Genomic DNA, 27,336 nt, shown 5'->3' with positions numbered 1-27,336 from the left:
ACGGTCTCACTAACTCCGTCCCGACTCCGCTCCGACAAGTCGGAGTCGGAGCCGAAGCGGAACATATAGCCTTTGGATCCAGAGATAGAGGTCGGAGTCGGAGTCGAATGACCCAGATACCAACTCCGATCTGTCGGTGCTCAGCCCTAGTAAAAATTATGAAAATACACTAAAAATACAAAAATATAAGTTTTAGCCAGTACACTGAATTTCGACAAGTATTGACCAAAACGCATCGAAATTGCTAATATTTTATCAAAACACACCGAAGTGGTTGATATTTGACCCAGTACAACATAGCTATTTCTCTAGTAATGGTGCAGTGACCGATACGGTAAATACCGACCTTACCTACTAATACGGTACAAAATTCACAACCTTGCTTTCGAACCCGACACAAACATTAGAGCCTTGACTCTAATATTATTTGACAAATATAGAATTTTGCATATATATTACGTGGAAAATGTAAGTAGAATCTCTCAAATTTAACACTTAATCTTCTCGTTTATGTATTTTAATTTTTTTTACTTTATTTTTTTAATTAATAGTTAAAGATATGACTATTAGTAAAATTGTGTATTTTTTTCTTAATGATTAAAAATGTTAAAAAAATACTTTAAAATAATCAAAAGAAAAAAAAAATTATAACTAACAGTACGCCCGCTAGCATGATCCTATATTATATTCCACAAAATCTTTCATGGATCTCTCAATCAAAATTGCACATCTCATTTCTTCTATTCTTCTTGTTTCATTATTTTTTGCCGCAGGTTTGTTATCTCGCCACAAAAAGTTCAATGGTTCATGTGGCTACGGTGTGCTATGAAGGTTTGAATAGGTGCGCCGGTCTAGTCTAGAGCTCCTCCATGGGTCTCGGAGGTCGTATGGCGTGCAGCAATGAGGTGGGTGCGTTTGATAGTTTTGGGTTCAAGTAATGTACAGTTTTTTTTTGTATACTCTCTACCCATTCCGCTGTTATGATTGCCTGCATCAATTCTTTTGTAATACACAGCTAATCACATTAATAAAATGTGTAAAAGAATATGTAAAAGTGATTGAATATATAATTTTTGTATTTCTATATATAAAAGCATATCCATTGTTCGTGTATGTATAACTAGCACCAACAAACTCCTCTGCATGCATGGAACCAACCTTAAATTGCCGTACCTTCCAACTCAACTTAAATTGGAATCTGCTAATAAGGACACACAGCAGGAAATCTACCCAATTCAATTCCTCTGCACCTTTTTTATTAGGTCAAACTTCAGGTATAGGAATACCCAAAATGGAAAATGTGACAAGGGCGGCAAGATCTAAGAAGAATATACAAACAGAGCAACATTAAGAACTTCATTTTGAATGGTCGGTATCCATAATAAAATCAAGTACAAGGAAATGGTTCACTCCCAGCACATCGATATATTGAACTATTTGTAAAAACATTTTTCCCCAACCAACAATAGAGAATGTAAAATAATGTAAACAACAAATAAGCAAAAAGAATAAAACCACAGGCAGTCTTTTTGTATTCCTTTAACAAAGATAGCCCAACAAGTCTAATATGGAAAGAAAAAAAATAACTACTTTTTTTTATAAGTAAAAATATATTAATATCAATAGACGTAACCAAGTACACTAGGTGTATACAAGAGAAAACACTTAGCCCATAATAGAGAGCCCCTAATGAACATTGACCAAGAGGGAGAAATTAGAAACCTATTCGATATACACCATGCCCTATTGGGACAAAAGACACGAAACAGAACTTATACCTTACTTAGTGTAAAGATGATGAGACATCCGTAACTGATAACTGAAGGTCTAAAGCCACATTCCTACATCACAATCAGCGTGTTAGCATACGATGATACAAGACAGACAAAAGTTATGAACTACATATTGATGGCAGACTGTAAAACATCTACAGTACTTTATCCTCCCATTATTGATAAAATTTCTTTCTTACGTCTGCATCCACGAAGAGGTTTTTCCTTTTTCCCTCTTAGACGCATGTTTCGATAGAAACTAAAAATCTTACTGAATGCATACATAAAATATGTTATAAAGACCTAGGGAAAGTTCAAGTCACATCTGGACTTATACTCCAAAAGAACTAGTCAATGTTATAATTGGAGTTTCTTGAAATCATTATAAAGCTCAGTTCTACCTTCTAAAGCACCGATGTGGGACTTAGTGGGCATTACCAATGTATCATCCCAGACAAGAAAAATTCTCATAAACTATAATTTTACCTTGAGTCGGTCAAACACAATCCGGCATTTATTTCCATTGCCAATCATTGTTTTAACCATCCATCATGGTATGATATATATCAATAGGAGCGTCTATGCCCGATTCTTACATCTCACATATCAATGCCTCAGCTCAATCCATATTGCATGTTTGACTGACAAATATAAAAGCAACAATAAGAATCATCAAAACATTATATTAAGGAAGCCATGCAAAAGTGAATGTGTGTTAAGTAAACTATTAATGAGCACTTGCTCAAATAACACCTACTCCCCATAAGAGAATAGGGTGGAGGGTGAGGTCATGGGTTCAAAACCCACTAATTGTGTGTGTGAGTGTGTCTATGCAAATCAATGATAAATCTATTAAAAAAAAAAACCATAGAAAAACTCGGGTGATGTAGAATATGACAAACTTACAAGTAGAAAGAGCATTTCTATTCAAATTCAATAACTTACGCATCTTTCACTTGTAGAAAATGACCAAGAACGATACAAATGAACCTAAAATTGACTTCAGAATACTCACCAGTGAGCATAAATAATATTGCAGTAGATGATTGCATTGAGAGTTGTATGTTTGTCTTTGGCCTCCTTAAACCAGTGGTCTGCAGCTCTTTCAAAATGCCAAAAAATAAGTTAGATCACAGAGATAAAAAAACTGCCTCAAAAAATAAGTTAGATCGCAGAGATACAAAACTGCCTCTTCACTCCTCAGGCATATCCAATTTGTGTCCTTAAAACAAAACAAATTAACACCCAGGTGTATTACAGTCCCACCAGGTTAAAGGTAAGAAACAGGGCACGGTATAGCACCAGAAGAGTTTTGCTTCAATCAAGGTGAGTACAACCAGTAAAGTGTGAGCAACACAACAGGCCTATTGCTTCACTTAAGTTAAGCAACTAGAGATTTAGTGCTTTAGTGCAAAATTTTACATGAGTTTGGCCATTAAATTCCAGATATTCCGCTCATAAAAAATCTAGAAATTCCTGGACTCCAGAGGTATTGATCAGGTGAGAAGAGTGCCATGGAACTCTTAGCAGTACAAATAAATTATATCCCGTTTGCATATCAAGAAACAAAAGTACAATTCTGCTACTCAACGATAATGCCTACTGTTATGTTTGGAACAGCACACAGAGTGCCAAAATGACTAGCCATAGGCATGTAATGACAATAATGCTACTCAACAATAATGTCATAACATGCTGTGCCTAATAATGGGCATCTCCCTTTTTGTGTAGTTCTGAAAGCAACAGATCCGGAAACTTTCGTTTACTTTCAATATCATTAAGAAGGACAATTTGAACCAAGATTTTGATAGGACTAGTCACCACAAGAAGTTAAACATAAATACCTATGAATCACGTTTCGGTTCTTTTTTATTTATTTATTAATTCATTTTTAATAGCTCAACTTTGAAAGAATCAATACATCATTCTTCTAATATAGCAAATGTGTCAATAGAAAAAACCAAGAGAAAAAAGCAGTGACTACTGCAATCATAGAAGTTGGAATTTTTTGTAGTACACCAACAAAACCGATACTTTCTCGAAATAGGTATCACTGTATTTGTCTTAAAAATTTGGAACTCCTTTATTTTAGAGGCACTAAAGAAAAAGTATGTGCTTTACCTACTCGGCAGTGCCTATTTTTGCAAATTCCACAACAATAATGCTGCAAGTCACCAAACTTATTTCAATTCCCTCATCTTTTATTTTCCTGACACAAGATGATGCTTCTTCCATGTCTCTACTAACTGCATAAGCATGAACAAGGCTGCATGAAATAAACAACCTTTAAAACTGAAAGGAGTGCATGAAAAATACACGACACTAAACTATAGAGAATAGATTATTTAAGATTCTATAAGACGTACTCAGAAGAACATTTTTGAACACTGCCAATGAGTTAGATGTTATAATCTTAATTGAAAATACACGAGTCACTGAGGGTAAAAGTACTTCGTTGTACAAGGGTACAATTCTTTAAGTGAGATTTCTGAGTGAACACAATCTAATCTACCAAAACAATATGTACCCATTGCATCCTAGAAAAGTGGTCATTGGCTCAAAAAACAAGAAACTCAAACTTGGCCAAACTCACATCGTTGCATTAAGAATATTCAAAGTTTGAATATAGACACGTAATCACAAGTTATTACCTGGTGCAGACATGCGCAGTTGGTTCTATTCCTCTCGCTCGCATTCTCTCAAATATTTCACTTGCGCGATGCATATCCCCTGGCCTTGCGTAATTAGTCACCAGAAGGCTGCTATGAATAAGAAAAACAAAAGAAGAAAAGATCATATTTATATATACATGAGTGATTCGAATTTCGAAGCTATTATTGTCTTTTGCGAAACGATAAGCAGTAAAGCTATACAACCGCCTCCTGTTCATCTAACCTCCCCACACCAGCATAGGTGGCATTTTGTTTTTTTGAAAACATTAGACCGTGCGTGCGTTTAGACTCATTTCAATTTCTCAAACACCTCCCGGCATACGTTGTCCCGTGTTGTTCTCCCTCCATTCACCCTTCTGCGTCGTTCTTCGCCCACCACCCAGCTCATCTTCACAGCTTAAGCACAAACATAAACAAAAAACTAATGCAAAATCACCGCCAAAAGTGATAAGATCGCTGACAATTTTCTCCATTATTTCCTCAAATCAGACACCAAAAAGGGGAGAAAAAACATAAGTGGGAAAAAGGATTAAGAAGTACCAACATCCATAAAGAAGGAGAGAGATTGACGGAGAGGGGCTCACCTTGGTCCTGTGCGTGTAAAAACTACCAACAGAAACAATCAGCTTGATCTTCATGTTCTGCAGCTACATTTTCCTCCAGATTTTCGTCCCTGTGGTGCGGAAGTCTTGTGCCTGTAAGCAAATATGAATTGTGTGAACTCCAATTATTTGTAAAGAAGTACAAAATAGGACAATATTTCACCAGAGTTGTTAGATGAGAAAGCGTATGCTTTTTTTCTTTTTCTTTTTCTTTTGCCATTATAATGCTAAAATGATGGGTTCATAATATGAAGTCCTGTCCTTGTGGTGCGTACTCTTAAGAACAAATGCACAATTTAATTTTAGCAACTAATCTATAATTTTTTAAATAAAACTTTGAAAAATTTGAGCTTTCAGGGAGAGTAGGCACCACAGGGACGAAAATCTGGAGGAAAATGGGTTGAGGGAGAAGAGATGGGTTGAGGGAGAAGATCTGTCTTGCCTGGACGAGAGAGAAGGATCGAGTGACCGATTATGAGGGAAGGGGAGGGATGGGTGAGAGGGGAAACCGGTGGTTGGGTGCACAGACCGGATTTGTCGTGTGTAGTTTGTGATAGTAAGCCGGTGGTTGAGTAGAATTTTTGTTATTACCAACTCGGCAGAAGCTACTGCTACCGCACTTTTCTAATTCGACTTCTTCAACAACTTTATAGCATTAGCATTGGCTTGATTAAAAATCAAACTAAATATATAAAATAATAAATATATATAAATTAAAGCTACATTAGATTCATCAAATAAAAAATAAAAAATTTTAAATTACAGTAAATTTATAGTTTTTTTCAAATTTAAAGGATTACTATACACTCATCAACTAATTATTTTACTACATTTTAATTTCCAACTGTTATACTTTATTTTTTCTCTCATTTTTTTCCCTTGCAACCTTAATTTCATTTCAGTTTGAAATTTATGGTCAGCCTCAAGTATAAAATTAAATTATTAATATACTTATAGTTAGTTTAATTGCTAAAAATAAAAAAATATATATTATTATTAAAAAAATAATATTATATTATTATTTTGATGAATTCAATAGCTAATCCAATATGGAATTATGGATAGAAAGGTTTTAGATTTATGAAAATTTTGTACTTTTTATCAAATTTTAAAGATAATTTTGATGAAACTAATGTAAATACTCTAGATATTGAGTTGAATTTGCTTCAAATTCGTATCATTACTATCAACTAACAATAATGTCGAATGAAAACTTCCTATTAGATTTTGGTTTTTGTTGGCATAAGATCGAATTCATTTTATGGAAAAATGATAAAAACTTTAGACTTTAGTAATAATTTACGCAATTATGTTTTAAACAAAAAATATTTTTATAAAAATAACATATATCATAGTCGTCCGTATGCAGCAAAACTTCCATTAAAGGCAGTACTAATGATATTCCAATAAACAGTTACTATACCCAAAACTGGAAATCCAAGAGGTCAAAGACTCAAAAGCAAAAGTTTATTCTTTACCATTTTTAGGTATAAAAATACTCAATAAATTAAGAATTAAAGGTTGTTTATACAGCGAAACGAGATAAAATGATTTTAAATAAAAGTTAAAAGTTAAATAAAATATTATTTTTTAATGATAATATTATTTTAAAATTTTAAAAAAATTAAATTATTTATTATATTTTATATAAGAATTTGAAAAAATTATAATAATGAAATGAAATGGATTGAGAGTATTAATTTTTTAATGTAAAAGGACTCTTAACCTTAAAAAAATATAAAAAATATAAAATTTCCAATAAATTTAAAATTGTTATAAATCATCTTATATGACCACATTTAACCGTCATTATTGACAAGTTGTAATACTCATTTAAGACTTTTGTAATCGGGTATATTGATATCATAAATGATATATGAATTCGTTGAGGCTCTCTGGTTCTCTCTCAACATCTTTAAGCTCTCTCTTTCTTTCTTGTTTCTCATTTATTCACAACATGTTAGCAGCACGAAATCTCTAAATCAAAAGAGTGAAAAACCCAACGCCCAATTTTTTAACCATGAGAGCTCGGTGGTGGTGCTGGCCTCCGATCTGGGCATAGACACCCGTACCCAGACCCGTATTCCGATTCGGATGGCTGCTTGTACTCACTCTTCCGCCCAAATCCAGATCCATGTTCCGATGATGCAAACCTTCGTTTTCAGAGGCTGGTCAAAGCTCCATCTTGGCTGTACAAGCAGCACTCGTGGTCCCCGGAAGCTTCCCGCGAGCAGGCATGGCTTCGGAGTAAAGGAAATCAAAATAAGAAACGGCTATGGAGACCCTCCTCAGTCTCCACCCGCCGGTACTATTAACGATTACCCTGCTCCTTGTCTTACTACACAGACGATGGCGTACATCTCCCACTACGCGAAATCGTTGTTGACCACATGTATATACATGCGTCTGCACCATGGCACGCACTGCACCAGTGCCTCATCGAAGTGATTGAACGCTATCGTTACCTGCATGCCTGAGTCCAAGGCGTAACAATCGTTGTGACAAGAGGAGAGGGATACGGGACTTGGAGTAGCCGTTGATGAGGACCGTTACTTGGTCAAACCGGAGCGTCCGTGGGTCCCGCTGGGCCGTGGGATCTCATGGGTCAGCGGGTATTGTACGCAATGCATTTACGGAAAAAAAGAGGTGGAGGACGATGAAGGTTGTTACTACTTGATTCATCTCCGTCGACCGAGTCGTGGCTCTGCTTCAATGGTTTTTCAAGCGGTTTCGAAACTGAGAAATTTGTATTCTTCACGTTCATCAACCTTCTCATGCGATCCCCACTCTCTGATTTACGAATTCTATGATCAATTCTGTACCAAAAGAAAGCTAGCCGTTTCGGACTCCTCTCTCATCCCGTGTTGCTATGCATCTCTTTTCGCTAGCTGTGTCTGCAGCATATCTTTGCTTTGCCGTGCGAATCTCGGCTTCGGCGAAAGTTGCCATGGAGGCCCACAAAGGCCTACTTCTCTTATATTATTATATTTTTTTTATCTTATTATATCTTGTAAAATGTAGGGTATAAAAGAAAAGATGTACGTTGAAGGCCTATTAAAACAGTACATATTTTTCAACCATTCCGGATCCAGATGCTTGTCAATAATGGCTGCGAATGGTAGGTGGGTGGAAACTGTGAAAGGTAGGTGGGTGGGCTGCAAGTGGGCCTACTCTGGGTCAATGGATCAATGGTCCATTTTATACAAAATTCTGCTCCTCTTACCTACTCCTAACGAAAAGTATATAATATAATAATATATACACGGGCCAACTCTAACATGTACCACCATCCACTAAGACTACCTATTTTTCTTGCACTATTATATTTTGAAAAAACGCAGGATGGAAAAGAAAATGAAAGAAGAGCATGCTCTAATATCACGAAGGTCCTAATGATATTGAAGATAATGATTTTCTATTTCAAATAAGTTTTTCAATATACTATTTACAATTCTTAAGATAAATATTAATGATTATATTTATTATTATTACTTGATAAGTTCTATATTTATTCACATAGTTTACATATCAAGTTATATTTATGGTGAATTAAAATTTCTATAATTTACATTTCAATTATATCTGTGATCAATTTTTATTCACATAATTTATATACAAGTTTTATTTATTTGTTATGAATTATTGATATGATTTATCTTAGAATAAAAATGGAATAAAAGCTCATTATGATTAATGCACCTGAAGTTGCATAATTGAAATTGTGTATAGAAAAATCACTAAAGAATATATGTTTATAATGAATGCCTCGAATGTGCTCCTGAAATAGCAATATCGAGTGTAAAAAGTTTACAATATATTCTAAATTTATATCTGGTCTTTTAGTGGCTGAGCAAAATAATAAGTTTTTGTTAAGAAAATCATTAGTCACGTCCTAATAGTTTCACATCATTCCCTGAAGTGAATGATATTAAATTTATATCATTTTATTCCCTAAAGTGAAAAAAATGATACATGTTATTCAAAGAAACTAGAAGATTAGACGTGATATAATTTCGGGTCAGAAGCTCATATTAGAAAATGAACTAGCTTTCTCTTTGAGATGATATTATACAATTATTGAATCAAATATTATGATGCATCAAAGTGATATGATTAAAAATATTTGTATCTTTTCATGATTATCTTGATCATCCAAAATCAATTACGATAAGTCGAATAAATTTATTATGGACGTCCATAAAAGAATCAGAAGATTCTTTTACTATAAATACCACCAGAAGTGGAAAGAAAAATTTGCTAGAAGCAAATAAAATGAAATAATTCGACGTTATCTTGATTATCATAGATGAACTGGAAGTTCAGATGATAATTAAATTATGGATGCAATAAGATAAAAATGTCTCATATTCTAGCTGCTAAAATCCCAGCGATGATTGAAGTCCCTGTAGGACAATTAAGAAATTTAGCAGTCTAATGAACATAAGATATGTACAAAAGCATGTGAGACCTATTGATACAAAAGATAAAGCATCTCAAAAGAGAAATGCACAAATAATTGGTCCTCCTGAAGAAGCCATACTCACAAAACAAGCAATAAAGTCTATATAAATTTTCTGTATAAAATTCTCCCATATAAACTCTTGAAGAGTATAATCTCCTGAAGAGTGTCTCCTGAAGAGGTTTTTCATGAAAATGTCTTCCCTTGAAGAGGGACAGGTACCTGAAAATAACAAAATCTCAATACATTTCATAAATATTGGAGAAATTATAGATAGAAATAAAATCGTTGTCGACAACGTATTTCCATATAAGATGGCAATTGACATTACCAGAAGTAATGGAGAAAGTGAATCAAGAACTGTCGAAGAATAATGACGTAAAATATTGACCAAATTTGAAAGAAACAATTCCTGCAGAATTGATTCACTAGTAAAATATAATGCATTGGGACTTATAGTCCAAACACCTAAAGAGGTGATGCTTGTTGAATGTTAGTGAGTATTTATAGAAAGGAAATAAAAATGTGATATATAAATCACGAGTCAGTTTCTCACAAACAATTCCTACAGAATTGATATCACTAGTAAAATGTGATAAATATGGACTTGAAATCCAAACACCTAAAAAGGTGATTTTTGTTAAATATCAGTGGATATTTATATACATGATATAAAATGCTTGAAGCTTTTAATCTGAAAATGTCATATAGAAATCACAAGTCGGTTTCTCGAAGAAACAATACTGATATGCTTTTAAAGTAGTCGAAATTATATTGAGATTTTTATTAGATTGAAAGTTATCGAGAATTTGGATATGCATGATTAACTGCATATTTATATGAATCGTTAAATTATGACATATATATGAAAATCCCTGAATGATACAAAATGTTTGAAACTTTTAATCTGAATACATCCAAACACATGTGGAAACAAGCTATTATTGCAGTTTATATATATGATTTAAATGTCATTGAGGTTCCAGAATAGCTCATGAAAATTGCACATATTTGAAATATAAATCTGAAACCCTTGCGGCTTCAATGGGAAGATAAATGATATTATTAGTTCTGAAATATCATCTCTTAAATGCAATTAGTATTTCAGATTTATATTACGGTTTTTGTAAGAAATGTGCATTATTAAAGGAGAAATAAAATGGAGCATACAGAACATCTACCAGAAGATAGAAACACAAATATGAATATTTGTGAAATATTATTTTATTATCTTGAAGCAAAAATTACAGAAATTTGAGGCACTTTGTCTCATTCTTTAAACGCTCTTGTTTTTTAAGAATCTGCATGGAATCCCTATCTACAGGAGTAGGCAATCAAAAAGAAGATTTAAACAAGGATTTTAAATTCTTATTCTCTTGCTTTATTACTCATATCTTCATGTTGGATTCCAGAAGAAGTCGCTGAAGGATAGCAATATTCTCGTAGAATTTGTCAACCCCACAAGTTTTGGATTGTAGTCGCTGAGAAAATATGATAATGGATGATGAATATCGGGTACCGAGACTCATAAGCTCATATATAGTTTCATTATATGACTTATTAGTCAAATCATTATTGTATTGCATTATAGTACCTGTGGTACAAACATGAACAGCTGATGAACGAGGTGCAGAATACCTCATATATTGGCTATGAGAATATTGCTGAGCTATTGCAGAGTAAGAATGCAAAAAAAGATCGCAGAGTAAGAATGCATAAAGAAATTGTAGAGTAAAAATGAAGTATGATTACAGAAAAGTGAAGAAAATGATATGCGAATGAAGATGAGCTGAATGTCTCTTTTATAGAAAAAAATTATGACAAATTACTTCACAACATCTCTCGTGAAGTATCTCTCTACAAGAGATAAGAAAATGTAGTATCATAACTCTGCGGCGCCTGACAGTTACTAAAGAGCTGAAAAAACCTGCGATGCTTGTCTGATCTAAAAAATTGGCCACCATTTTTGTTGAAAAATGAGGTTAGCGGCTTAATATTGATGAATTCTTCACTAACTGTGTTATTTACAAGAACTCCAGAAGAGTAGTGAATTTAATGTTAAAATGATCTTGAATCAATATGGTGAATTTCACTATAAAGTCTTGAATCACTTTTATATGGACAAAACAAATGGTTGCTCAATAATTTGATGAGCAGAAAGATCCATTTCGTCCTTGTAAAGACGGTGAATAAATTCTTGATCCTGAAATACCTTATCTCAGTGCAATTGAAGCCCTGAATATGTAATTATTTTATCAACATGGATCAAATCCACAATTAATTGGATATACAGATACAGGTTATCTTTCAGATCCACATAAGGAGATCATTACAATTCATGAGGAGAAATGTAAAATTGATGTCAAGCATTACCAACTGCAACATTTAAGAAGATTGTGCATAACATTGGAATGCGGAGATTTGAATACCTATTATCATGCACTTTTCAGGAGAAGTAATGTCTTGAAGACTTGTGCTGACTGTACTCTTTTCCTTCGCTAAGGTTTTATCCCACTGGGTTTTCCTTTGCAAAGTTTTAATGAGGCAATCCTAAAGCACTCAGCGGTACACATGAATACTATATTTTTTTTCCTTCGTCATTGAACTTTTTTCCCACAGGGTTTTTCCTTGACAAGATTTTAACAAGGCATATTCTTTAAATATGGTCATCTAAAGGAGAAGTGTTGTAAACCATCTTGTATTGTATGACTATATTTAACCATTATTATTAACCAAGTCGTAGTCGTTATTTAAGACTTTTATAACTCTATATATATGGGTATATTGATATCATAAATGATATATGAATTCATTGAGACTCTCTTATTCTCTCTCAACCTCTTTGAGCTCTCTCTCTTTCTTTCTCCCTTCTCATTTATTTACAACAAAAACTAACCTATATATTGTGTCTGGCATTCTGGGTTATGGTCAGGCCCATCAGTACAATAGTCATAGTCCAAGTACTTGCTCCTCACATCCAAATATGCTTTTAACTGGTTTGGGTCTAGTTTCCAGTAATTGTTACCATTCCACCAAAAATTGGAACCAAAGCAAGGAGTGGCAATGGTGTTGTTCTGGGCAACGCAGCCATCAATGTTGAGCCCTTGAAAGTAGGCTCGGAAAGGCCCCTCATCCCAACTCGGTGTCTTTCCACTAGGAGATGCCCATGCTGCTGTCCATATGGTTGCCTCTATTTGCATTGCTTGCACTGGAAATTTCACTCCAATATTTACCTTATTCTCAAACACTCTTATCGGAAGATCATCCACGAACCACCTGTAATTAATAATATTTAAGATTCAATTATAATCTTATAAAATAACTAAATATGTTATAAATAAACAAAGAAAATGATTAAAAAACAAACAAATAAAAGTAATGCGTGAGAGAAAAGCGTATATATATTTAAAAAAATTTATATACCACACTACCATCATACTCCTATTTTATTATATAAAATATGGCATATTTATCACTATTAGATGATCATTTGTTAAATAATTATTTATCGTCTAATAATAATAAATATGACATATTTTACACAGTATAATAAAAATAAAATGAAAGTATAGAATATAGCGTTACTCTATTAGCATTAATTACAATATAAGAATGTCGTCATAACGTACACAACTTGATGTTGATTCCAAAGAACACGGTAATCATGAAAGTCTTTAGTCGGATCAAACCAAAGTCTGATTCTTTGCTCCCGACCACCTCGGCCGTCTGTGAATATATTTGTCTGTAACAAATACGGCGGTGTTGAGTTTCCCAAAAATTCAAAATCAATCTCGTCATGTTTATTTGCATATGATCTTAGCTGCAAAAATTTAAAAAAAAGAATTAAAAAAAAAACCCAAAATTAATAGGATAAGTACTACTAAAATACATTCATTAAATTAGAAGGCCAGTCAATTTATGAAATATATATATATATATATTTATATATATATGTATGTATGTTTACGTATAAGGTTGTGATGATTGATGTGGAATCCCCAGGTGGGAGCATTATCCTCATGCCAAAAAATCCAGAACCATAAGTCTTTAAAGACCTAAAACCAGAACCTGCGCGCACAAAAACAAAACCAAATTAATTAAACAAGAGAAAAAGAGTCATACATGATGTTTTCTCCTTAATTTAGACATGATCAATAACGTGCATGCATCTATAAATATATATATACACACACGCGCGTACACAAGAATATATATATAAAACATATATTGCTCATGCATATTTACGTACGTACGAAACGATACTCGAAGAAGATAAACCTGAAAATTGGTCAATGGAAAGCTGAATCTCTGTCCCTTGGTTAAGAAACTGGATATGATCTTGTCCGAATAAGATAGCGTAGTTTTGCGACCAAGGAACATCAGGTGCAGCAGTTTCCTGCCCGGCAGCAGCGAGGAGAAAGACATCATGAAGGAGGCAGATCATGACCAGAAATAACTCCATGGAAGAAGAACGACAAGATCAAGCTAGGCAGGTCTGCTTTCGATATTCATGCGCTGTGTTTAAATTTACATAGTGTACGAGAGAATCCAGCTTATTCTTCTTTATGAGCCTCAGGCATTAATTACCTGTTTTTCCCTAATTAATCGAGTTAACATTTATTGATTTCCACAATTAATGTCTACATAATATGCAAGAGATTTTTCCTTAATTAGTTTCCAAGTGAGAATAGCACTAGCTTCTTAATTTTTTTTAAGAGTGTAACCGGTTTAGTTCAGTCTGATTTTGGACATATTTTAAAATCGAACTTATATAAATCAGTTTTGGAATTTTGAGAGCCAATACAGACTGATTCATTATCGAAACATGAACTTTTAGTTTTTTCGATTTTGGTTTAGTTCGGTTCAATGTCTATATACATTAATGTATTTGTATGAATAAAGGTTCTCTGTATTTGGATGCTGAGATGATTTCAAATTATCTATAATGGTGAACCTAAAAAATTTAAAATCCCTATATGTTCTCTAAAATTTTAATATATCTAAAAATGTCTTTCTCTAATTTGTTTTTGCTATAGTTCTAAATTTTTATATAATTTCTATATATTATCTATTTTCAATGATATGGTCTCACCAAAATTAAATTAAAATTAAGTTTAGGAAAAATAACAAAATTATTAATATGGATCTCAAAAGTTTTTGTTATACAATATTAGCTTTCTTAATATTAAATCCAAAGTGAAAAAACAACAAAAATCATTTAAGGTTGATGATTTATATAAAAAATAGTCGAGAGGTTTAATCATCTAGACTTAATTGAGCAAGAAAAAAATTATTTAAGGTCTCAATTATATAATTATATGCTTAATGTAACACGAAAATATCTAAATTTTGCATAAAACTTGATAAATTAGCTTACCTACTAAAATAAAAAATGGAATTCTAAAAGATTACTTGATAGCTTGAGTTTCTATGAAAAAAAGTAAATTCTAAATATGTCATTACAAAAATAATAATAGATTTAATATTATTCTATAAAGTATTATCGTCAAAAATTTAAAACATATATTAAGTTACATTTTTTAGAAATTTATTTCTATGTATATGTAGTAAATTATTGAGATATAATTTTATATATAGTTATGTTTTTAATTTTTTAATTTATTTTTATTTTATATAAAATCACACAATAGAAAAGTTAGCCCCCTTGTAAAAATTCATGGATGTTCCACCATTGATTATCTGAATTGATAAATAAATAGTAATGTTTTATAGACCTCGTTAAGATATATTTAAATATATAATATAGGTTTATATTTGTGTTTCAATAGGTTTAAATCCTATGCATTATTAGTTGGAGATCGGTTTGACGTAAAGATGAGCAGTCATTCCCAGGACTTCCTATTCTCTCTCTCTCTTTTATTTCTTAATTTTTTATTGTAAGTACCCATCATGATAACCTCAAGTATCACCAAGTTATGAAAAACTGATGGAATAAACAAGCTTTAGTACTTTCTTAATTAATTCTCTCGAAAGACTGGACAGCCGCCTGCCAATTCTCCGGTTCGGTATCAATAACCTGCCAGCCGGGATCTCCTCCTTGAGCTCTCCGGCCTCGGCTCGTGCCACTTGGATCGATACTCCACTACTCCATCATAACCCCCCACATACATTGCCGGCCCTCTCCTCCAACGTCTCATTCAATCAGTATTGATCTTATGTGTGGGATCATTGGAATTAAAATATATAAATTCAGGAATTAAATGGGTAAAAAGCACAAGTAGTACTACAAGGAATATGGTCATTTGCATCTCTCGTTTTGGTTGTAAAAATAAGGCGATACAAATATTTTTTTGCATCGATTTTTAATCGACAACAGTTGAATGCAATTATTTGGTTATTTTTGAATTTCAGCATCCATCTGATGAAATGGTTGCTAATATCTTACCTTTTGCATCGATTTTTATCTACTGCAAAAAATCTAAGATTGGTTGAAATTAGTCATCCCAACCACTGATGTGTTTGGATGCGAATGGACATTTGCATCCATAATAACTCGATGCAAAATAACTTTATTTGAATGCAATTGGTGTAAACAGTCTATCATGTTTATCCATTCGCATCCATAATAACTCAATACAAAAAAAAAAAAGTTTCGATGCGAATGGACATTTGCATCCATAATAACTCGATACAAAATAATTTTATTTGGATGCAATTTGTGTAAATAGTTTATCATGTTTGTCTATTTGCATCCATAATAACTCAATGCAAAAACAAAGTTTGGATGCGCATCCACAATAACTCCATGTCCAATAAAAAAAAAAAAAAACCAAAGCACCATACAAATATCAACTAAATTTAATGTGAAATTTTTTTGATTAACCCCATTCTGCAGCCACATGATCATCAGGTACACTGCATTCCCTGTATTTTCTAAGTATAGTCATGACAAAAATATAAACTGCAAGCATTCCATTGAATCATGAGAGCATAAAAATCATCAAGACAAATCCAACCATGATTAACAAGTATCTACAATTTGCTGACACATGTATGCATGCTTTGCTCTTCCATTCAGCCAAGTCAAACTCCACATGTATATTAATTTAAATATATATATTATAACATGTTACATGTGATGGACAACCACCACCTAGATACTTAGCTAGTTGCCCATTTCCAGTTAAGTGTTATTACATAAATAACTAAATGAGCATCCCATCAAATGCTAACCAAAACATCTAAACACTTGCCATGTACTGAATTAGTGGATGGTAAGCTTTAACTTCCAAGGGAATGTTGGTGAAGTAGGTGTGGATCACATTTTTTCAAGCAAATTGAAATCACTTTCAGCATCTCTCTATCATCCTTAGTTCCACCAAACTAAGTTGAGCATTTCATAAATCTTTACCTTCAACTTTTCCCCATGCTTCTTTCAGGGCAGCAACCAATATGCACATATAAGCAGCCACATCTTCAGCATGCATACTGAAGAAGGTAAAATCAAGATCACTTTCACCATTAAAAATCTAGATTTGGAATAAATCTAGATGGCAGCCACCAAATAAAGGACTAGAGAACAGAAAAATTACTCGTAAAAATAGTAAGGTTCCTTTTCTTTACTTCCAGCACTTCCAACAGCATAACAGCCCAGGAATTTTGCAAATTGTGCTTCTCTCTTGGAAATGTCCTTTGGAGTTTATCCTTTATGAATCATTTTGATAGCACAGTCTGGTTTTTGCATCTGAAGATAACCTAATAATCAATATGGAGACATTGAGCAAGTACTTGCCGCTTAACCATACACACTTGCAATTTATTGATTTATGAGTGATTACTAAAGCACAATTCAATGCAAGTGTAACCACTCCCTTCAAAATTTGGAATTCAAAATACAATAACAAATTGAGCTATTAACAGCACATTCTAAACATTACCAAGATAATATATGGTTCTTATAATAATTAATAAGTGCCATTGAGTTTCTTCATCATGCCTTCTTATCGATTTGAATTCTTTCATTAGTACAAAGAGTTTGGAATTCATATTTCCTGTAACATATATTAAACTAGCTTTGTTAAACTAAATGCAACATTGGAAATGTAAACCTGATCCAACACAAAGGGAGTACATATATATGTTTAGAAACTGAAAACATAATTTAATGAGATGATCCAAATGACCGTGCTAAGTTTCACCATTTGTTCTACAAATTAAGCACATCAAGAAAGTCCAAGTGGCAACTGAGACAAATTGGTTTAATAGAACAGTCATTCATTCATCCAAATGAACAGTTTCAGAGTACTATAGTAAAGAAAAAACTGATAATGTTCGTGCATCAATTGATACATTCCCAGACTTAGAAGCCGTGAGACAAGGTTTGAAAAATAGCTACCTTTATAACTGAAAAAATTAAGACTCTTTAATGAAAGAGTCTTACTTTTTACAGTTATAACTTCTATGGGACATGTGGGGGAGCAGGGCACGCACCAAAGAAACCTTACAAATTGATTGAGTTCACTTTAAGTGTGTTTCTCATGCCTCTTTTCATTAGAAAAAGTGGATTCACATGTGGGCAAAAATTATGCGACTTTCCTTTAACAGAATATATGTAATTGATGGATTGCCAAAAATTTTTAGGTAAGTAAGACAGGAGTTTATTGAGAATGAATGAATATTAGGTGAAGTCTATGTAAACGGCTTAAAGCAAAACATTCGTGCTACCTAATATTCAGCGAAAAACAGGTCAACTTGCAAATGTTAGGATGCCCACTTCTTCTATTATCAGCCAGGAAATAAAAAGCCAACTATGTAATGCCATAACAGAAACATAACATTTTTGTTTCCAAGAAACAACCAAATATTCTAAACACTTACATTTTTTCAGGCTTTCCACAGTGGTACACATACTAATAACTCCATATAATCCACAAACGTCACTTTATGAGGGGAAAAAATTACCTTGATAAAAAGACCTACCCAACTCCATACACATGGCCCACAAACTTGTGAGGGATGGCAAAAAAGTGCTCTAGAGGGATATGTAAAAATATAAATATATATATACATGTATATACACACACACAAATAGATAGACATATATATTTATATATATATGTAAAACTCACATCAAACTAACTAGTACAAATTAACTCAGTACGTATAGATATCATTAATCTTTAAACCTGCACATATATACACACTTGTAATAGATCGACTCATATGTTCTAAGGTTTAGTAACCAAATTTACATTTGCACCTGTCATGCTTATGCTGATTTACTATGTTGAAATTTAATGATAGTCAGTCACACAATGAGGTTCCCTTGCGAATGGAGAACTAGTAGTTGTAGTAGTAGTACGTAGCTTATTGGAGCAAGATTATTAAATGGACCAAGGGCCCTTGAAAAAGTAAAGGCCAAAATTCGAAACCTACAGCACAACAATCTCCCATATATGTAACAGTTTTGCACGTCAACTTTCAAGACTTCACAAAAGAAACCTCTAAGGTTGTAAAGATACATTGAACTCCTCTAGACCCTAGTAATTGTGCCTCAAACTTATATTTTCAAGCGAAAGAAGGTGAAGGGCATCGAGCAACCAGAATAGATATGTTGTTAAACTACAGCAGACTACAAGTATTTTTCTGCGGGAACTCTGGTAATTAGCCTCCCCATTGTCTTTATCACTATAATCACAACAATAAAACATTAAACTTCTTAATCAACAATGATCTCCCAAAATATAAACTGGAGGAGTTTCTGAAAGTGGTTTTTTTTTTTTTTTTTTTTGGGGGGGGGGGGGGGGGGGGGGGGGGGGGGGGGAATAGCAAAAAAAGAGGGAAGGGGCTGACGATTGAGAACAAATATAAAACAATTTGAAGTTTTCTGGGACAGACTTTGTATTTCCAATACTTTTTCATCTATGAAAGAATTCGATTTATTAAAAAAAAGTGCAAAACAAAGACGATTCCAATATCTTTACAATCTTTTATGCCTATCATCAGTATCTCTAAATCAATAATTAATGGAAGAAATAAATCGCAACTCAGATTTTGATTTTGCCGATACGATTAGTTTGGGGAAAAATACCTTGATAAAAAGTGCGCAAAATCTTCCAACTTCTCCTTAAAGCAAACTATAGATTGACTTTTGGTCTTTCATTGCCCGCTTTTGGATCCTACTCCAATATCATCGTCATTGAAAAATCAACGGCATTGCAATACCAACATCAATACCGAGTTCAATTTTTGAGATAAACCACTACCCAAACTTGTCCAACGCCATTGAAAAGGTGAGAGAGAGACTTAGCGTGGTTGAAAGAGGCATTCTTGCAAGGTTAAAAGCAAGTTCTGTAAGGGTTTTTGGTGGGGGAAATCGAAAGCTCCCCAGCAGAGGTAGGGTCAAATCAAGAGGGGATGTTGGAAATTAGAAAAGAGAACACCAAAATGTCGCTAGAAGAAAGGGATTGATAACAAGGTTATTGCAACAAAAAATTGTTTTTCTGAAGGAGAGGGGGAGGGGGAGGGGGAGGGGTCCCCGATGCTGAAGGAGAGGGTTTCTTCACTTCCCACTACCTTGGGGAGGGACTAAGATGGAGGGAGAGGGATTAGGGTAGAGACGAAGGGGGAGGAATGCGGCTCCTGAGATGGAGGGGGAGGGGTGCGGGAGTGAGACGGAGGGGGTGAGGTTAGGGCAGAGAGCTTCGAAGGGGTAGGGGTTAGGGCAGAGGGCCAGAGGGAGGGGTGCGGGAGTGAGACTTGTTTGTTGGCCTAGGGTATGTGCGAATAACGATTCTTTTAGCCTCAAATAATTGTTTAGTCTCCCTTCTCCCGTTTTATTGCCGTGAAAAAAATTCGCCGCAATAATAGGTTTTGGAGGCGATTTCTCTAGCTTGACAGAAAGAAAATGCCGTTATAGTGATTATTTTTTTTTCGACGATAAAACCGCCACAATAGGCATAAAGTCGCCGTAACAAAGTGCATAATGAATTCTCCACCTATCATTTACGAACTTCACGTTGGAATTTAGCAACGAAATGAAAAACGTCGCAAATAATGGCCATTTGCAATCATTTCTTTTGCGACGAATATAAAATCAATGGAAAAACCTTGTTTTCTTGTAATGACTTGTGATATTTCAAAAATAATAAATAAATAAATACTACCCAGGAACTGGAAATCCAAGAGGGCAAAAGCTATAAAAGCAAACGTTTATTTTTTTACCATTTTAAGGTATAAAAATACTTAATAAATTAAGAATTAATCCCCCCAATAAAATTAAATTTTCAGAAAATTAAAAACTAAAAGTAGTACTATTAATGCCTAGTGCATTCTGGGGGTTTAGGGCCAGGCCTATGAATACAATAGTCATAAACCAAGTACTTCTTCCTCACACCCAAATATGCTTTTAACTGCTTTGGATTTAATTTCCAGTAATCGTTCCTATTCCACCAAGAATTGGAACCAAAGCAAGGAGTAGCAATGGTGTTGTTCTGGGCAACGCAACCATCAATGTTGAAACCTTGAAAGTAGGCTCGGAAGGGCCCCTGGCCCCAATTCGGTGGCTGTCCACCAGGAGATGCCCATGGTGCTGTCCATATGGTTGCCTCTATTTGCATTGCTTGCACCGGGAATTTCACTCCAATATTTTCTTTATTCTGAAACACTCTTATCGGAATACCATCCACCAACCACCTGTAATTAATCATATTTAAGATTCAATTATAATCTTATAAAATAAATAAACATATTATAAATAAATGAAGAAAATGATTAGAAAACAAAACAAAAAAAAATAGAGAAGTGCTACAGCTTAATTATATATATATATATATATATATACCAGTCACGTACAAATTGATATGGCTTGTTATACTTTCATATACAGCCTTAGAGGAGAGAGTATATTATTACATAAGAGTATGCTTACACAACTTGATGTTGATTCCAGAGAACATGATAATCATGGAAGTCTTTAGTCGGATCAAACCAAAGATTGATTCTTTGCTCCCGACTACCTTGCCCGTTTGTGAATATATTTGTGTGCAACAAATACGGCGGTTTTGAGTTTCCCAAAAACTCAAAATCAATCTCATCATGGTTATTTGCATACGATCTTAGCTGAAAAAAAAAAAACCCCCAAAATAGGATAAGTACTAAAATATATTCATTAAAGTAGACCAGCCAATTTATTCAAATATTCATATAGATCGCGATATCATGTATACGTAGAAGGTTGTGATAATTGATGTGGAATCCCCAGGTGGGAGCATTATCCTCATGCTAAAAAATCCAGAACCATAAGTATTTAAAGACCTAAAACCAGAACCTGCACAAAAACAAAAACAAATTAAGCAATTAAGAGAAAAAGAGGCATGCACGAGGTTTTCTTTTCTCCCTAATTTAGACATCTCAACGTGCATGTGTACAGCTAGCTCACATACACTAATGAAACTCATAAACTTGATACGTACATACATCATATAATTTTCATAGACATGCACGATATCTATATATATAGCAGTGCCAATAGCTTCGTAGTTATGATATCATTAGTGCATGCACGCACAAACTGACGCATGCATCTATATATATACTCGCATGCATGCGCGCGCGAATTCATGTATTGCTGCATATTACGTACGAAACGATACTAGAAGATCAAGATTAACCTGAAACTTGGTCAATGGAAAGCTGAATCTCTTTCCCTTGGTTGAGAGACTGGGTATGATCTTGTCCGTATAAGATAGCGTAGTTTTGCGACCAAGGAACATCAGGCGGTGCAGCAGTTGCCTGCCCGGCAGCAACGAGGAGAAAGACAAGGAGGCTAATCAGCAGAAATAACTCCATGGAATAAGAAAGACAAGAAGCTATACTAGCTTTCGATCATCATGCGCTGCGTTTATATAGTGCTAGACACAACCTACGTACGAAACTATTCAAGGTCCTATATTGATGTGTCAAATTCCATATCCTAGATAGCTATGATATTCATAATTAATTATATATACGTGTGTGTTTGATCCCTATCATAAAACGCATGATCAGATTAGAAACAGCTAGCCCTGGCATGCATGTCCTTATCTTAATATTTCTAGCTAATATAAATTAGTAGGATATTCATGTACTGGAAGATCGTAAATACATGAGATCATGATCAGTGGCCACATTATTTCCACTGGGTGCTGAGTTTAATTTATAGATTTTACACGTATTTCATAATTTCTGTACACACTGTTCAATTAAGTTCATATTTATATATGTGAAAACTTTTTGCGGCGAGAGCTCGCCTTAAAAGGTACTACTGTATTAATTTGAGCCCCCCAGATATTACTAATTACATCTAATAGGGAGACATTTTTATACCATTATATATAAAAAATAATAATTTATTTATTATTATAATTATAAGAATTTTTTTACAAAAATAATATTATATAAATTATTTTTATTTATCAATTTCTGTTGGAGTTTTGGACGTAAGACTAACCTTGCATATATTTTGGTAGAATTTCTCATTTTGGTAATAATTTGAGACTTGAGAGAATCCTTATCCTTCTTAATGACACCCTCAGGGCCGGCATTCCCTGTTTTTTCCTAATTAATCGAGTTACCAATTAAACCGGTTATGCACTGGAGATCAGAACGTCCTACAAGTTCGGTTCGAACAATTTCCTCGGTTTTGTTTCACCTCTACTATTTTCCCCTTATTAATCAGGCTACCATTTATTTTTGGCAATTATTATGTACATTATATTTGTAGGAATAAAGATTTTTGGGGTGACACGTAATTTGCAAGAGATTTTTCAGTTAAATTTCCACATGCATGAGAATTTTATCTTCTCAAGCACTCCCTATTTTTCTCTATTTAGACTATGTTTGAGTAGTGAGGTGATTAAATGATCTGTAAATAATAATAAAAAAGTAATGATAAAATACTAAATAATAATAAAAAGTAGTAAAAAGCATGTAAAAGATAATGATAAAATATTTAATGAATAGATCACTCCACTACCCAAACACAATCGGGCAACCATTTAGCTGACACAGTCAATGTGTAGATTGTATTTGTACGAATAAAGATTTTTGAAAAGATATAATATAAAGGATAATGCTACTATTCCACCCAAGTTTGTCCACTTGGTGTTCCTCCAGTGAAAATTATACTTTTTTTACTTGACTTTTCTTTTAAATATTTTTTAAGCATTTTTAAAAAATTAAAAATAATACTGATATATTAATAGTCATTTTCTTAACCAGTAAATTAAAAAAATAAAAAATAAATAAATTAAATACATAAACAGTTAAATTAAAGAGGCAAACTTAAGTAGTATCATTTTCTTACTATAAATATGTGAAAAGTTTATTCTCTCTCACTTGCCCTTGGTTTTCTAAGGCCGTGCAATGGGCCACCTTGGACTAATTGGGAAACTCGTTTTTTTTATTTTTGTTCGAGAATTTGAAGGCTAGGTAGCAACTTGGAATAACGAAAAGAGGGCTAATTGTACAGAAAAAGTATATTTAGAAGTCGGCACATATATTAGACGCTGAGGTGACATAATTTAATTTATAAAAAAGTTTAAAAATTAGAAATTAAATCTTGTCACATAAATAATGTAGATGAATTGTTCTCTACGCCGACTTGTGAATATATAATGGCTATTTGGATACATTCTTCCGACTACGCAGAAAATGTACTTAGTTACATAAATTTGCATACACCAAGTACATTCCCCAAGAGAAATGCTGCTCTTACAGGCCGACGGGGATTCTGACAATTTTTTTAAAAATTTATTTTTTATTTAATAATTAAAAATATATTTTTTAATAATGTTGTGAATTTTTTTATATTTAAAAATGTTAAAAATATATATATATATATATAAAATAAAAAAAAAAATAAAAAAAAAAGAAAAGAAAAGAGCACGGATGCCCCGTGTGGGGCTGTAGAGCCCCTCATTCCCCAATCATCAACCACACATATGATGCAATTGCAAGTCCATTCCCAGCATCTCTCCCAATATCTTAGCATCTCTACCAATGCCAATGACAAAATACACTACATTAATTTTGATGCTTGATGATAGAACTTTTCTTTCCGATAATCATAAGCAAATACATGAGCAACCATGCATTTTTCTTCAACCAAGTACCCGGAGCCCAATGTAGCAGCACGAATTAAAATAACTTCAAACATCATCATTTGTAAAAGAGTTTTGCTAGGTAAAAGTAAATATGTATATCAATCTGCACATTAATGCTGCTGCCTTTATATTTAAAATTCAAATTAGTATTATTTTCATTAAAATCTGACTTTCTAACGAATCAAATTAAATAAGTGCACGTATTAGAGCACAAAATCGCTTACATCCTGATTTTTCCTTTGTGAAGAGAAGTAGAACTACGTTCCTCTTCCAAATATAGCAAAACTTCAATTTAATCTAAAATGCACATCCGCAAAAAGAAGTCCTTTAATAGCAAACCCAAGAACATTCACACGTAAGCATAATGAGAACGAGACTAGGGAACTAACTGTAAATTAAACTGCGGGTGCTAACTTCCAAGTTCGAAAACATCTAAGCACCCCATTCATAACCAAAATTAACACCAGTTCACTTTGCCATTGGCATCAAAACATCAAATTTAACCCAAAAAATAAAAATAAAAAAATCCAGTGGTTCAATAGAAACTAAGATATTGGTTCTTAAAATCACAGACTCAACCACCTCAGTACCTCCTAGGTCCACCAGCACCACCTCCACCACGACCAAACACCTGTGCAGGAATAACAGGCTGTAGTTCAGCTTCAACAAGCCCGGGGATATCAGACATGCCAAGAGCAGCAAGCATGTCGAGTGTCTCCTTATCAACCTTAATTTCATCAGTCTTGATGGCAGATTCATCAGGCACAAAGTCCATACGACGCTCACGCTCTTCTTCTTGCAGCTTCAGTGAGATGCCACGAACTGGGCCCTTCTGAATCCGCTTCATCAGGTGGGTAGAGAAGCCAGCAATCTTGTTACGAAGACGCTTTGAGGGAATGATGGCGACCTCCTCCAAGATCTTCTTGTTTGTGTGGAAGTCCAAGGTCATCTTAGAGTAGTACCTCTCAATCACCTGGCGAGAGGACTTCTTCACAGTCTTGGTACGAACACGACCCATTTTAAAGACTTAACAGTTCCTGCCAGTAGACAGACAATAATTGAAGACAAAATATCTGAATACCTTCTAAGATGAGAAACTAGGTGACAAACAGAGAAAAGGGTAATTGACGACTCAAACATCCAGGGCTGATTCACAATGTCAAAATAAACATTCCAAAAGCATAGCTAAAAGCCTAAATAACCGATCCTAGAACGTATTTTTAATTCGAATTCAAACCCTTAAGATCACCAGTTCTTCATCCATAAGTTCCCACTTTATTTTTGCTTTTATTTTTGGATACCCCAGACGTTGCCAATTTAGTGATATGATTCACAACTTTCTTCCTCAGTTACTACATTCACTCAAAGGCCGAGGAATTTACCTATCAACAATGCAATACAAAGTTCATCTTTTGCTCGGTGAATGTGAATATGAGTGACGAAAAGAAAAAACTCCCGGGTTTGAGATTCATCACATACAGCCGAATTTTCTAATTGTGTGGCGTAAAAAATAAAAATGACATAACAATCAGAAAAACAAATAAACAGGCCACTTTCTCCTCCATTTAGGCTGCCGAGAAATAGTAAGACAAGAGTCTTCACAAGACAAGAAAAAAATAAAATCCCCAATTCACAGTAAAACAGTCCCTTGTTTTCTCATTGACAAAACAGGTTGCAGTAGCATATAACGGAATTTGCAAATCAGGTTTCCCGTGGGACAAAGATTAAAAGGCACAACAACTACCCAATATTGAGTTGCTGCAAAATACAAAAGAACAAAAGGATCCCAATCATAGCATATAAAAATCCTCGTAACAAAAACAAAAGCATTCGTATGTTCCAATTTTCAGATTCCCGATTTCAATCTTTTTCTAAGTTTAACGACAAAAGATAGAGTAACCTAATTCATAGTACAACGATCAGGGTCTATCTATCAAGGGAACCAAACACCCAGAATAAGAAGAACATCAATGAAGAAAAAACACACCGAATACGAAGAAGCCGCGGGAAGAGACTCGGATGGAACGAGAGAGCCTAGAGGACACTGCGCGGCTGCTGAGGGAGATAGCTGGGGGGGGGCTTAAAAGAAGCGAGGGGTAAGATATAAGCGTTAGGGTTTTCCAACAGGTCACTAAAGTTTTATTCAGTGCGGATCAGACCACGTATTCTCTTGACGTAAACAACCAATCAGATTTCGATTAGCTGTTGACAATCAAACCCAAGATTTTTCTGATTTTATTTTTTCAGTAATTATAATAATTTACCTAGCTTAATTAAGTATATCGAATTGTAATTTTTTTTATAAGATTTAGAGGGTATTTTTTTATAGATATTCATACGAGTAATATTGGGTGGGTCATGCTAGGCTGTCGCCCAGAAATGACCACTGGGCGTGGAGCTTAGCACAATTTTAGAAATTTTTTTTTTTGTTTTTTTCTTTTTTGAAAAAATATTTAAATATTTTTTCAAAAAATTAAAAAAATATATTAATACAATAAAAAATTATTTCCTTAATTATTAAGTAAAAATAATTAAATTAATGAACAGTAGACTTGAGGCGGCACACTATCATTTCCCATATCAGATATAGATTTATAGTGTGTGAACTATAAGCACTTCTATTATAAAATAGTAAGATCCAGTATTAAAAAATAGGATTTTTTATGTATGTCCTATATTTATCTTTTTTTTTTAAAGAAATGTATGGGACTTACTCATCCAAATAAT

General features: G+C 33.7%; 4 protein-coding genes across 20 annotated transcripts; all 4 read right to left on the bottom strand.

Annotated features, from left to right (window-relative positions):
- Positions 1-1,049: 1,049 nt before the first annotated feature.
- On the bottom strand, positions 1,050-5,674 carry LOC122292794 (pentatricopeptide repeat-containing protein At5g04810, chloroplastic-like). 16 transcript variants are annotated; one of them, XR_006237027.1, is made up of 6 exons: positions 4,424-5,660; positions 3,894-4,018; positions 2,788-2,874; positions 2,259-2,413; positions 1,779-1,841; positions 1,050-1,319 (listed from the first exon to the last, which is right to left on the bottom strand). XR_006237027.1 is itself a non-coding variant. In XM_043101304.1 (5 exons), the coding sequence occupies exons 1-5, from the start codon at positions 4,709-4,711 to the stop codon at positions 2,392-2,394; spliced, it is 405 nt and encodes a 134-aa protein (XP_042957238.1). In that variant the 5' UTR covers positions 4,712-5,674; the 3' UTR covers positions 1,497-2,391. The 16 variants fall into 16 exon arrangements, 10 of the variants coding, with proteins under 10 accessions (XP_042957238.1, XP_042957239.1, XP_042957241.1 ...); XR_006237025.1 differs by having other exon boundaries at positions 1,779-2,413; positions 3,898-4,038; positions 4,424-5,673; XR_006237024.1 differs by lacking the exon at positions 1,050-1,319 and having other exon boundaries at positions 1,497-1,841; positions 3,898-4,038; positions 4,424-5,673.
- Positions 5,675-12,329: 6,655 nt separating this feature from the next.
- Positions 12,330-14,067, bottom strand: LOC122291220 (putative xyloglucan endotransglucosylase/hydrolase protein 1). The gene is made up of 4 exons (XM_043098866.1): positions 13,784-14,067; positions 13,473-13,573; positions 13,135-13,325; positions 12,330-12,781 (listed from the first exon to the last, which is right to left on the bottom strand). Exons 1-4 carry the CDS (start codon positions 13,965-13,967, stop codon positions 12,397-12,399), a joined length of 861 nt encoding a protein of 286 aa, XP_042954800.1. The 5' UTR covers positions 13,968-14,067; the 3' UTR covers positions 12,330-12,396.
- A 6,693-nt stretch (positions 14,068-20,760) lies between these two features.
- Positions 20,761-22,315, bottom strand: LOC122292191 (xyloglucan endotransglucosylase/hydrolase protein 2-like). Its single transcript, XM_043100429.1, has 4 exons — positions 22,138-22,315; positions 21,694-21,794; positions 21,396-21,586; positions 20,761-21,160 (listed from the first exon to the last, which is right to left on the bottom strand). The coding sequence occupies exons 1-4, from the start codon at positions 22,313-22,315 to the stop codon at positions 20,782-20,784; spliced, it is 849 nt and encodes a 282-aa protein (XP_042956363.1). The 3' UTR covers positions 20,761-20,781.
- Positions 22,316-24,918: 2,603 nt separating this feature from the next.
- Positions 24,919-26,755, bottom strand: LOC122292707 (40S ribosomal protein S17-like). Of its 2 annotated transcripts, none has more exons than XM_043101184.1 (2): positions 26,597-26,755; positions 24,919-25,646 (listed from the first exon to the last, which is right to left on the bottom strand). In XM_043101184.1, exon 2 carries the CDS (start codon positions 25,625-25,627, stop codon positions 25,193-25,195), a length of 435 nt encoding a protein of 144 aa, XP_042957118.1. In that variant the 5' UTR covers positions 25,628-25,646; positions 26,597-26,755; the 3' UTR covers positions 24,919-25,192. The 2 variants fall into 2 exon arrangements, with proteins under 2 accessions (XP_042957118.1, XP_042957119.1); XM_043101185.1 differs by having other exon boundaries at positions 24,919-25,649; positions 26,597-26,721.
- Between the last annotated feature and the right edge of the window lie 581 nt (positions 26,756-27,336).

Source organism: Carya illinoinensis, chromosome 13 (assembly GCF_018687715.1).
Source record: "Carya illinoinensis cultivar Pawnee chromosome 13, C.illinoinensisPawnee_v1, whole genome shotgun sequence".
Taxonomy (NCBI): domain Eukaryota; kingdom Viridiplantae; phylum Streptophyta; class Magnoliopsida; order Fagales; family Juglandaceae; genus Carya; species Carya illinoinensis.
Note: the sequence above shows the minus strand (reverse complement) of the source record. Positions and strands in the feature narration are given on the sequence as shown.

Bases quoted from the DNA above. Each gene is read 5' to 3' on its own strand.
- LOC122291220 (XM_043098866.1), bottom strand. From the start codon at position 13,967: ATGGAGTTATTTCTGGTCATGATCTGCCTCCTTCATGATGTCTTTCTC. The intron at 13,574-13,783 runs GTTTATCTTCTT...TTGTGCGCGCAG, and splicing joins TTCCATTGACCAATTTTCAG to GTTCTGGTTTTAGGTCTTTA. The intron at 13,326-13,472 runs GTAAACATACAT...AAATTTTTGCAG, and splicing joins CAATCATCACAACCTTATAC to CTAAGATCATATGCAAATAA.
- LOC122292794 (XM_043101303.1), bottom strand. From the start codon at position 4,662: ATGAACAGGAGGCGGTTGTATAGCTTTACTGCTTATCGTTTCGCAAAA. The intron at 4,039-4,423 runs GTAATAACTTGT...TATTTCATGCAG, and splicing joins ACTGCGCATGTCTGCACCAG to CCTTGTTCATGCTTATGCAG. The intron at 2,875-3,897 runs GTAGGTAAAGCA...GCATTTTGAAAG, and splicing joins GCAAAAATAGGCACTGCCGA to AGCTGCAGACCACTGGTTTA.
- LOC122292191 (XM_043100429.1), bottom strand. From the start codon at position 22,315: ATGGAGTTATTTCTGCTGATTAGCCTCCTTGTCTTTCTCCTCGTTGCT. The intron at 21,795-22,137 runs GTTAATCTTGAT...GTTTTTGTGCAG, and splicing joins TTCCATTGACCAAGTTTCAG to GTTCTGGTTTTAGGTCTTTA. The intron at 21,161-21,395 runs GTAAGCATACTC...GATTAATTACAG, and splicing joins TGGAATCAACATCAAGTTGT to GTGGTTGGTGGATGGTATTC.
- LOC122292707 (XM_043101184.1), bottom strand. From the start codon at position 25,627: ATGGGTCGTGTTCGTACCAAGACTGTGAAGAAGTCCTCTCGCCAGGTG.